This window comes from Corythoichthys intestinalis, chromosome 2, assembly GCF_030265065.1.
Source record: "Corythoichthys intestinalis isolate RoL2023-P3 chromosome 2, ASM3026506v1, whole genome shotgun sequence".
Classification (NCBI taxonomy): Eukaryota; Metazoa; Chordata; class Actinopteri; order Syngnathiformes; family Syngnathidae; genus Corythoichthys; species Corythoichthys intestinalis.
This window is the reverse complement of record NC_080396.1, coordinates 20490284-20502819: the sequence shown is the minus strand read 5'-3', so window position 1 is coordinate 20502819 and position 12536 is coordinate 20490284. Positions and strand designations below refer to the sequence as shown.

Here is a 12536-nt window from a genome sequence, read left to right as displayed (position 1 = left end):
TTTACTGCACTGTAGTTTTCTTCTCTCATGTCTACACCATTCATTTATTTATTTAAATGTATGACTTTCAGGTAAGAGGTGGTATTGAAGGCCTTTACGATGGAGCTGAGGTGGTGTTAGGACCAGACTCTGGTCTTCTTGACCCCGGCCCTGAACAGCAGTTTATCAACCAGAAGATGAGGCCGGGTTCTGGTGTGTTGTCTGTTCAAGTACTGCCGGACGGACCCACACGTGTTCTCCAGGTATGAACCAGACCTAGAAGAACAAGGTTGCAAGTTGTACACATACCCTTATTTGCTGTTATTGTTTCACCCTCATTGTGTTTTCATTTGCAGATCAGTGACTTCAACCAAAGGAGAACCATCCACAAGTCACCAAGTGCAGAGCCAGACATGAGCAAAGAGGACTTGAAAAAGAAAGATCCTCAACAGGAGCTGGAGGTACAATCAGTGACACACAAATCCCTAAAATATGATTAATAGATTTCGCTCATTGGCTGCCATTTTCGGTGATGGGAGCCCATCCATTGGAACTGGGAGAGGCTTAACATTCGTTCATTCGGAGCCAACCCTCCCACTTTTAATGGACTGGACGTCTGTTGCCGTCAATGGCTGCTAATGAAGTTGACATGAATTTTGAAAGTATGTCTATTTTGTTATTATAAGTTATTCATTAACAATACTTAAACATAGTCTTACAAAAAGGCACAGTCTTGAAATATAGACAAAATAAACAAAAATACAGTGCAATTCAGTTTGTTCTTGGGCTGCTGCTATCGATTATTTTATTAGTCGATTAATCGATAAACTAGTAAGCTGAAATAATCGCGTAATCGGATAAGGATCATAAAAAAATTAAAATACCTAAGCTGAACCTTAAACGGTATAAAAAAATTAATAAATGAGGGCGTAAGTACAACAAAAGAACAATTGTTATAGTCCACTAGCTTAAATGCTACAAAATGCTTACTTTATTTTTTTGTTTGTTTGTTTGTTTACAATGTTCTTAACAAATGGTGTAGAGCTGAAACGAATACTCGAGCAACTCGAGTAACTCGAGTTTAAAAACTGATCCGAGTAATTATATTCACCTCGAGTAATCGTTTATTTTGACAGCTCTAAGCATCACGTTTTGCTCGGACTACTTTTAATGCGGGACAACGCGCTGATGTACCCTAACCCTAAACCCTAACCTGCGTAGAGGAAGAAGCAAAAAAAAAAAAAACTTACTGCAGCAGACAGCCGCTACAAACGACGCCGATGTTGCTAAATACTAGCCTGCACATGCTACGTTAGTTGCAGCTAGCATCTGATGAGTCTCATAGAGATCACACGTATGTTGAACTAGATGCGAATTGACAGACTAGGCCGCGTCTGGCCAGCGTTAGCAAACAGCCGCCATCTTAAAGCAGTAGAGCGCTAGAGCGCTTAGCGCTAATATATAAGATTAACGTTATTGTCACTACTAGCTCACGTAACGTTAGCCCTGCGGAGGGCTAGGTTTATATTAATTAAGACCACTTTCGATGCGTGGCTAACGTGTCTTACATACAGGCTTTAACATATCATAGCGTTGTGGAGTGATGAGGGTGTCAAATAAAAACTCAATAATGCTAACTATCAATTTTAGCTCAGTAGTCATTGCTGGACAAAACACCAAGTAGCACTAGTCCCTAATGTGCTCCAATACAGCCTGTATCATACATTTATTTTGAACACTGCAAAAATTCAAAATCCTATCAGGAGTTACAGTTTAGACTAACTTAAAACTTTACTAGAACTTAAAAATGGCTTGACACAAATAAAAATTCAATTGAAAAACGTGGGAAAAAATCCTAACTTTTAAGTGATGTGTGTTATCAAGCGTAAAGGCATTTTTAGGTGTGTGTATATATATATAATATACATATAGTGAATTAGTCTTTTTTTTTTTTTTTAATTCTAGTTACATCTGAGATGCAATTGTTGGCTGTTTTCAACAATATACATAAAAAATAAAGACATTGATTGACTGAAAATGTCTTGTTTTCTCATGTATATCTATAATTGCTCTTCACCTAAAAATATATTTGTTTTATCCGATTACTCGATTACTCGATAGAATTTTCAGTCGATTACTCGATTATTAAAATATTCGATAGCTGCAGCCCTAAAATGGTGCAAACAAATATTCCCACAAAAATTGATTCAGCCATGTGAAATGAGTTATGTAATATTCACTGTTTTTATATCCATCCAAAGCAATTAAACTAAATGCCAAAACTTTCAAAACAAACCATTACAAAGCCACTTTGGTTAAACGAATACTCGAAGCAGCAAAATTTAATTAAATTTTTTTTTCTAATCGAATTACTCGAGTTCATCGATTAATCGTTGCAGCAGTAGTGTCTTCACATATCAACTATAAGATGTCGCCATTGCACTTTCAAAATTATCATGTATGATTTTATTTTTTATTTTGTAAGCAATGTTTTGGAAGGGGGTGGGACGAAAAGCCTGGCGGCCCGCCAGGCTTATCAAACACTGGGTGAAAGCCTGGCATTAAAGCAATCTTGAATTGTTATACTACATGCTCTCATTCTAACTAGGTGTTAGTGAACTTGGAGGAAGGCATCGGCGTGTCACTGGTCAACAAGGCTCCCGAGGAGCTTGTGTTTGCCACACTATCGGGTATCGATGTCCACTTCACACGCACGGCGGCAAATGAGGTGTTGGAACTGAGCATTAACAACATTCAGGTGAGATCCAGATCGCTACCTGGAGCAGTTTCATGATACTAAAAAGTACACTTTTCTTGTAATCAGGTGGATAATCAGCTTCTAGGCACCACTCAGCCAGTGATGCTGTGTGTGACTCCAAGTTCAGGTGACAGCACCGTGAGCGATAGTGGTCCAGCATTGCAGGTGAACTCGGTCAAAGTTCCCAGCAGCCTTATGCTCACTGATATCTTCAAGGTCAGTATGAGACATCGGCATGTGTCTGTTCTGTCATCACATTTTACTTGTACATGTGCCAAAACTGGGATCTTGGAATGATATCAGTTTGATGTGTCTGCAGCACCTGATGGTAACAGCTGGGCGCTTCACAGTCATCATCGAAGAGAAGTTGTTGCTCAAGCTGCTTAGCTTTTTTGGTTATGGGCAGACAGAAGCAGGTGAGATTTTGTGATACTCTTTTTGTTTTCATTTTCAATTAATTGATTAATTGTTCAGTATTTTAAAACGCTTTTAATGTTAAAACAATGTAAACATTTTTTTTTTTTTAAATGCATTGTCTCGAAAAACGATTGAGTCCATTTTTAGGTCAACGATGTCTATTAATGTTTCATGGTCTATGAAAATCACTGCCGATTAATTTGATCATTAATTGGTTGTCCATTAATATTGGCTCCTCTATTATCAACTCATAAAGTTATCCATATATTTCATATAGAACTAGAGAAGTTGGATGAAAACCTGCACGAGAGGCCCAATCAGGATGCAGGACCTCCAAAACGCTACTACTTTGAGAACCTGAAAATCAGCCTGCCTCAGATCAAGCTTAGTGTCCTGACCTCACATAAACTGCCTGCTGATCTGAAGGTAATTTTCCTGTTCTGAACCCTTCTTGTTTGTTGTCTGACTCTTATTGAACAATTTCCCCCACACCACATGAAAGAACCAGGCTAAATCGTGAGCTTGGCCCCAGGCTGGCATGAACTAATAGGATATAAGATAAACTAACACAGAACACTGTAATTTTCTTTGCCACTGCAGGCTTTAAAAGGTACTTTGGGATTTCCTCTGGTACGCTTTGAGGACGCAGTCGTCAACATGTACCCGTTTACCCGTGTGCACCCTTATGAGACTCAGGAGATTATAATCAATGACATCTTCAAGCACTTCAGAGAGGTAGGAAGTAGTTGTAGTTGAAGTCGTAGTTGTTAATGTAATGTAAATTTTCCTTTAAAGGAGCTGATTAGCCAGGCAGCTCAAATCCTTGGCTCTGTGGACTTCCTTGGAAATCCAATCGGACTCCTCAATGATGTGTCTGAGGGTGTATCAGAGCTCATCAAGTACGGCAACGTAGGCGGACTCATTCGAAATGTGACACACGGTGTGTCCAATTCGGCTGCCAAAGTACGTATTCACTCAGCTGTTGAATTTTACAGATTTAGATCACATTCCTGTCAGGCTTCTTCTAAGGAAAACGGTATACTTGCACTAGTAACAGAAGACCAAAATGCATCAATCAGTTTGCAGGAACTTTATCTGATGGGCTTGGCAAAACCATGGACAATCGGCACCAGACGGAGAGAGAGTACATCAGATACCACGGAGCAACCAGTGGCGAGCACCTGGTTGCAGGCATCCATGGACTTGCTCATGGTACTACCCGCTATCATTTCCCTCACATACATATTAGCAATAGTATTGTCTGAATTTATTATAAAAATAAAAACGAAAACTAAATATAGAAAATTAATTCGGAAAATACAGCTAACAGTTAAAAAGTTCAAAAATAAAAAAAAATCTGAAAAAGCTAAAAGTAAATATAGAAACTTTTTAAAAATGTATATAAAAGTTTAAATAATGATAATTTCAAAATATTTCTTTTTTCATATTTGCTAAAATTAAAACAAATATATATATATGGCGGAAAACACTCAGGTGACTTGGAAGTTCCGCTCTGAGACCCCCAATTTGGCCAAATTTCAAAATTGTCCGATATGCATGTGTGATACATCATTGCAAAGCTTAAAATCTCAATTGGGGGAAGAAACATTTTGGACAGGAGGGCATTTTAAAAAAATATACACATTATTTTTATTAAACAGCAAAACCCTATTTGGAGGTGAGAGCACACGAGAGCAGAATTACAGACGCCATGACTTTAACGAGATATTATCGCGTACTTACCTTGTTTCAATCCAAAAACTCCATGTAGCATGTATCACCGAGTGACAAGACACAGCTGCGAAAGCAAAGCAAATGACCGTTTAAGGTGCTAGTCACATGATCTGTTCGAAAAATAATTTTGACCCTTTATAAAAAAAAAATTTTTTTTTAATTTCTTTCATTTTTGTTGTTTTATTGCTTTACATCTTTTATAGACAACATTTTTCTGGGAAATTCTTAATTTTAAAATCATATATACAGAAAGTCAATTACATGCAACGACACCTTTTGGCCACCTGGGGCGCCTGGCCCCCCCCTTAAACTCTGCTTACGCCCAAGACACGTTATTTAGCACGTTAACGTCATGAAAAAAATTGTTCGTCGACGAAATATTTTTGTTATCATCGAGGTTGACGAAAACACCACCGCTCCAGAGTGTCTTAAAGTCTGAAAAATTACGATAACAACTGCAGCGTATTTGAGCTTTAAGGCCTATAAATAGATTTGATTATTTTGTAAACTGTCCGCTGATCAGCCTTACTTTGCCGAAGAATGTGAGCCCCGGGAAGAAAAGAGTGAGCTGCTGTGCTTTGATCGTTCAGGTATCATCGGTGGCATGACGAGTATCATAACTTCAACCGTGGAGGGTGTCAAGACAGAAGGTGGAGTCAGTGGCTTTTTCTCTGGCCTGGGCAAAGGTCTTGTCGGCACTGTGACCAAACCAGTGGCTGGAGCTTTGGACTTTGCTTCAGAAACGGCGCAGACGGTGCGGGACATGGCGAGTCTTAGTAACCACAGGTGGGTGTCATTCAACATCAAAAATACTAGCTATTGTATTGTGTAAATTTGGTCTTCCCATGTCGTGTAGGCTAAGTGTGCTGCGTGTCAGGAAGCCTCGCTGCTGCAAAGGCCCTCAGGGTCTTCTACCTCGGTACTCAGCCGTGCAAGCCGATGGCCAGGAGCAGCTTTTCCATCTTACAGACAACATTCAGTCTGAGTTGTAAGACTATCTTTAGATGTACAGTGGCTTTAACACGTCCCGTCACATACATGTTCTTCTGTTTTCTGACCACAGCTTCATCGCAGTAGAGCCTATCGACAGCTACAGTGTGCTCATCTCCTCCAAAGTGGTCTACTTCCTCAAGCCTGGAGATCACGTGGACCGAGAGGCCATTTTCCTGGAGATCAAGTATGACGACCTCTACCACAGTCTAGTGTCGAAGGATCACGGGAAGGTGTATGTGCAGCTCACTAAAAAGGCTGAAAGTACTAGTAGCGGTGTTGCCATCCCTGGACCGTCCCATCAGAAGCCCATGGTATGATTTTACACTATGACACCAAGTGAGGAATTTGAATTATTACCACAATTATGTATTCAGTTTGTTTTTTGTTTGGTTGGTTTTTTTGTTTGTGTACTCAGAGGGAATAAAGTGAATATTATCGAATTTGCCGGATAAGTATGCAAAATGAAACAAAAATTTTAAAAACCTAAAAATATGGAGTAATGAGGTCAAAGGTCACAGAGGTCAGAAGAGGAATTTCATTATAACTTGATAAAGGATTGGACCATTTAACTGAAATTTGCAGGATATGTTTGCAAAATGAAACAAAAATTTCAAAAACTACAAATATGGAGTAATGAGGTCAAAGGTCACAGTGGTCAGAAAAGGAATTTTATGATAACTTGACATCGGATTGGACTATTTAACTTAAATTTGCAGGATATGTTTGGAAAATGAAAAATTTCAAAAACTAAAAATATGGAGTAATGAGGTCAAAGGTCACAGGGGTCAGAAAAGGAATTTCATGATAACTTCATAACGGATAGGACTATTTAACTCAAATTTGCAGGATAGGTGATATGATGAGAAGAGAACAGGTCAAAGGTCACAGAAATCAGAAATATGGCGATTCTTTGAATTTCGTTGCTGAGGTAGCAGTCTGCTCACTCAGAGTGCACTTCTGTTTATCTTTTAATTTATTTAACATTTATTCATCCAGGTAAGGCAATTGAGAACAGATTCTCATTTGCAACATTGACCTTGGCCATTCCCGAGCCATTAAATTTGAAATAATCCCCACACAAAACATTAACCCTAACCCTAACATACAGGTTGTAAGGAAATTTAATAATCCTGAGACTAAATCTATAAAAAAAAAAAAAAAAGGGCTTGAAAATACCAAAAAACTCTGGAGTACCTCCTAAAATGTCTCTTGTCCCATTCATTCAATCTCATAATAAAATAGCTCAAATTAAATTTAGATTTCCTTTTGGGGGTCAAGAAAATTCTCGTGTTCTATTTATTCTTGTTGGTCAACAGTAACAGCTAGCTCCTACTCCTGAGAAAAAGCTAACATTAGCACAAATTTGCAACCCTGTTAATGTACAATCCTGTTAGAAAATCAAGTGTAACTCATCGGCTGCCATTCACGACACCAGACGTCCAATCCAATTTGACTCGTGGTCTAGTCAAAATCGATTCGATGTCTGGCGTCGTCAATGGCTGTGACACAAGGTCAGTTAAAATGGTTTTGATGTCTACCCCCATGAAAGTTTACAGGTAGAGTCCCGACTCCTACCATCTATTCTTATTTGTGTTCTAATCCTCTGTCTACTTAATCCACAGGTCCATGTGAAGAGTGAAACTCTGGCTCTCAAAATCTCCCAAGAGATAAACTATGCTAAGAGTCTATACTACGAACAACAGCTCATGCTGCCTGCCAGTAACAACGAGGACTGCTTATTGCTTGAATCATGATCAAATACGGGTGAATTATGTCAATGAAATGGAGCGGTGTTCAAAAATAACAGAAGGATAATGTTTAATCCATCACAGAAAAAAGGGCATGTTTATACAACCATGAGTTTTTTTCAGTCACATGCCCTAATATCAGACAGAGCACATTAGAGTTTTAATTTCAACTAATTTTCAACTATGTATGTATTTGTTACTCTGTGTTTATAGCACCAGATGTAAATATCCTGCAGGTCTTCCACGATGTTTGTGAATAGGTATAAGTGTAAATTCAAGATTATGGAAAGAGATGTGAAATATAACAAGCTTTGGACTGGTTTTCCTTGTGTTTTGTATAGAATATTTTGTGTGAGGGAATATAAGTAATTGCACTGACACATTTGAGATTGTGACATGCTTCACACTGTTCACTTTGGAGCTGCCTTCCCTTGTTTCTGAGATGTACAACTATAAACTGCCACTTTTGACATTTCAGTAGCATCACTGTTTGTTCCTCTGCTGTGCAATCATGACTTCCCTTGTAGGCAAGTGTCTGATTTGCAGCAGAGTTTTTGAAAAGTCATTGACGCGTCGGGACTTTGTTTTGGTTTGGTTCCTGAGTTAAGGATGAATGATTTATTATTGTGACAAAAGGAAGTTTTGTAAATTGCTTTCACATGGATAAATGAAAATAAAGGCCCCTGGTTTAACACTGTTGTATTTTATTACTGTTCTGTAGATGGGTTGTTATAGTAAATAATTTAAAAAATCAAAATTTCAATCGCAATTGTAGGAAGTAATATTATCTTAATACTATTTAATAAGTGGATGTTTCAGGTACGGTGTGGCTATTTTAATATCGTAGTTCGAAAACATCTTTAGGTCCAGCTCTGTTATCAGCTGTTTCGCATTTAACTGACCAAACAATGCTAATTGGCTAGCAGATAGCTAAAGTCTTTCAAAAGTGTATAATGTTGATGGGTTTAAAGAAGTTTATTGCAATCCAGTTGAGGCAAACTGTAACATTTAACACACAAAATGACACATTCTGCATTGAAATACAAAATACATCCGTTTTTCAAACACCCACTAGCTTAATGCTAATACACAACATAAGATGCCATTCACAAGCTAATTGGCTCAATTTGCCTTATTTCACACTCCCAAAAAAATCATGTAGATAAAATGTTTAACTAAAAAATTAAAAGTAAAAAAACAATAGAATAACCTATTTCAAAAAAAAATTGAAACTAATCATAACCGTATGATATTAAAAATAGAATTGTGTTCTTTTTTCGGCCCAGATCTCCCAACTGTGTGTTTTAAAGACGGCAAATACAACCTTGAAAAAAAAAGGTTTAAAAGTAAAAAAATAAAAAAAACTACATTGAAAATTCATGTTCATATTTTCTAAGTAATTATGTATAAAAAAAAAAGATGTCATTAACTGTAATTGATTACCATAGATTTCCAGTCAATTTGACCTGGGATGGCAATGAAACAGTCAAACATGCATCAACTTCATGTTTCTCACTAAAATAAACTCCAAATAAGATTTCTGTAGTCTTCAATGAAAAATCAAGGACGTCAAAAATCAAGTTTATTTTTTAAATGTATTTCTAAAAACAAAAAGAAAATCCTTTGATAAAAGTAAATATACACTCACCGGCCACTTTATTAGGTACACCATGCTAGTAACAGGTTGGACCTTTTTTTGCCTTTAGAAATGCCTCAATTCTTCGTGGCATAGATTCAACAAGGTCCTGGAAGCATTCCTCAGAGAGTTTGGTCCATATTGACATGATGGCATCACACAGTTGGTGCAGATTTGTCGGCTACACATCCATGATACGAATCTCCCGTTCCACCACATCCCAAAGATGCTCTATTGGATTGAGATCTAGTGACTGTGGAGGCCATTTGAGTACAGTGAACACATTGTCATGTTCAAGAAACCAGTCTGAGATGATTCCAGCTTTATGACATGGCGCATTATCCTGCTGAAAGTAGCCATCAGAAGTTGGTTACATTGTGGTCATAAAGGGATGGACATGGTCAGCAACAATACTCAGGTAGGCTGTGGCGTTCCAACGATGCTCAATTGGTACCAAGGGGCCCAAAGAGTGCCAAGAAAATATTCCCCACACCATTACACCACCACCACCAGCCTGAATCGTTGATACAAGGCAGGATGGATCCATGCTTTCATGTTGTTGACGCCAAATTCTGACCCTACCATCCGAATGTCACAGCAGAAATCGAGACTCATCAGACCAGGCAACGTTTTTCCAATCTTCTATTGTCCAATTTCGATGAGCTTGTGCAAATTGTAGCCTGAGTTTCCTGTTCTTAGCTAAAAGGAGTGGCACCCGGCGTGGTCTTCTGCTGCTGAAGCCCATCTGCCTCAAAGTTTGACATACTGTGAGTTCAGAGATGCTCTTCTGCCTACCTTGGTTGTAACGGATGGTTATTTGAGTCACTGTTGCCTTTCTATCTGCTCGAAACAGTCTGGCCATTCTCCTCTGACCTCTGGCATCAACAATGCATTTCCGCCCACAGAACTGCCGCTCACTGGATATTTTTTCTTTTTCGGACCATTCTCTGTAAACTCTAGAGATGGTTGTGCATGAAAATCCCAGTATATCAGCAGTTTCTGAAATACTCAGACCAGCCCTCCTGGCACCAACAACCATGCCACGTTCAAAGTCACTCAAATCACCTTTCTTCCCCATATTGATGCTCTGTTTGAACTGCAGGAGATTGTCGTAAACCATGTCTACATGCCTAAATGTACTGAGTTGCCGCCATGTGATTGGCTGATTAGAAATTAAGTGTTAACGAGCAGTTGGACAGGTGTATCTAAAAAAGTGACCGGTGAGTATATAAATAATACTAGAAACTGCCATTTCTGGAGAAATTACTCTGGGTTTTTGCTGTGTGGAGAAACAGCTCTTAGCCCCGCCCAGGTTGGTTAGGGAACATTTCGGGGACAATATCAGGTCACTTCCTGTTGATTTGGGGACATTTGGGGGACACGTCCTGGTCATTTGGGTGCGTGTCCTGGTCATATCAGGTCATTTGGGGACATTTGGGGGGCGTGTCCTGGTCATATCAGGTCATTTAGGGGCGTGTTGTGGTCAGATCATTTGGGGACATTTGGGGGGCGTGTCCTGGTCATATCAGGTCATTTGGGGACACGTCCTATTGATATCTGGTCATTTCCTGGTGATTTGGGGACATTTGTTTTTCTGCCTTTGAAAATGAATGGGAAATTTCGACATCCATGGCCATCAATGGCATCAACTTACATTTGCATCATAATATAAACGGATAAAGTTGAAAAAAATTAAGTAGTAAATCTGTTTTCCTCTTTTTGTTTTTAATAAAAGTGTAAATAAAGAAGAATGTATACTGTATGCTTGTCTGGCAACCAATTCAAGGTGTACCCCGCCTACTCCCCATTAGTAACTGGGATAAACTCCAGCACCCCTGCGACCCTAGTGAGGATTAGTGGAATGGAATAAATGGATAAATGAATGAATGAATACTGTATACAAAAGTATTTGCTATTGAGAGCCTGGAAAAAAGATATGGACATTTTTTTTAGCTCAACAATATCTTTAAACAGTCATCTACTATCAAAATAATTATTGACTCATATAATAATCGATTTGTTGTCAATTTGTCAATTCATCATGGCAGCCCTACTTGGCAGACATAATGGCCTTCAAGAGGAAATTTACCTCTGCCAGTCGGTGAAACATACGGAGTGAGGATTTGGATGATAACTTGATCACAGATTTGCATGTTTGACACTAATTTGTCTGGAAGGTGATATGTAAATGCTTTGAATTGAGCTGTAGTGCTCCTCTAACTGATAATTTATTGATTCATTAAGTCAATTACTACCATTGACTGCGATGGACATCCAATCCATTTGAATTGGACATCCATCACTGTAAATGGCAATAAATCAGTTAAAGGTGATGGATGAATACTTTTTTTTTTTTTTTTTTTTTTTTTTTTTTTTACAAAATTAGTCCATCTGTGGCTTGGGCTCTAGGTTTTCTGTGGGGAGTTGCAATGTTTTCCTCATACCTGCATTGTAAAAACTTGCCTGGTGAGCTGATTGAACACTCAAAATCAGTGATTCTTAACCTTACCAAAGGTACCGAACCCCACAGGTTTCACAAGTGAATTCACCGAACCCTTCGGAATTAGATAATAAAGCATTTTTTCCTAATTCAAAACATACAGTGCCCTCCATAATTATTGGCACCCCTGGTTAAGATGTTTTTTACCTTCTAATATTTTTTTAAATTCAAATAATATGGGACCTTAATGGAAAAAAAGAGAAAAATCCAACCTTCAATACAAGTGCATTTATTCAGTGGGGAAAAAATCCCACATAAAGAAAAAATTATTTGACATCAAATAATGTGTGTCACAATTATTAGCACCCCTGGTGTTAATACTTTGTACAACCCCCTTTTGCCAACAAAACAAGGTCTGGGGACTGAGATGGCCATGGGAGGAGCTTGATTTTGTGTCTGGTGAACCATTTCTGTGTAGATTTGGCCATATGTTTAGGGTCATAGTCTTGCTGAAAGACCCAGTGACGACCCATCTTCAGCTTTCGGGCAGAGGGCAACAGATTTTGGTTTAAAATGTACTGGTATTTCAAAGCATTCATGATGCCATGCACCCTAACAAGGTTCCCAGGGCCTCTGGAAGTGAAACAGCCCCACATCACTGCAGCATCACTGACCCACCCCCATACTTCACAGTTGGTATGAGGTGCTTTTCAGCATGCGCATCTTTCGTGGCACGCCAGACCCACTTAGAGTGTTTGTTGTCAAAAAGCTCAATCTTGGTCTTATCTGACCAAAGCACACGGTCCCTGGTTTCAACTGGGTGCATTTCGT

The 12536-nt window shown here is 38.7% G+C and overlaps 1 protein-coding gene across 4 annotated transcripts in view; it reads left to right on the top strand.

The window, feature by feature from the left end:
* vps13d (vacuolar protein sorting 13 homolog D) overlaps positions 1-8922 on the top strand; it is an 88732-nt gene extending 79810 nt beyond the window's left edge. For 3 of the 4 annotated variants that reach the window (XM_057822803.1, XM_057822813.1, XM_057822785.1), the window contains 13 exons: positions 72-242; positions 336-440; positions 2588-2737; positions 2804-2953; positions 3057-3153; positions 3432-3580; positions 3755-3889; positions 3950-4117; positions 4234-4366; positions 5479-5674; positions 5745-5876; positions 5952-6192; positions 7504-8921. In XM_057822803.1, coding sequence (XP_057678786.1) covers positions 72-242; positions 336-440; positions 2588-2737; positions 2804-2953; positions 3057-3153; positions 3432-3580; positions 3755-3889; positions 3950-4117; positions 4234-4366; positions 5479-5674; positions 5745-5876; positions 5952-6192; positions 7504-7635 — 1959 coding nt within the window. In that variant the 3' untranslated portion in view covers positions 7636-8921. Of the gene's footprint in view, positions 1-71; positions 243-335; positions 441-2587; positions 2738-2803; positions 2954-3056; positions 3154-3431; positions 3581-3754; positions 3890-3949; positions 4118-4233; positions 4367-5478; positions 5675-5744; positions 5877-5951; positions 6193-7503 lie in introns of all 4 variants that reach the window. The other variant, XM_057822794.1, reaches the window with a different exon arrangement.
* The last annotated feature ends 3614 nt before the right edge of the window (positions 8923-12536 follow it).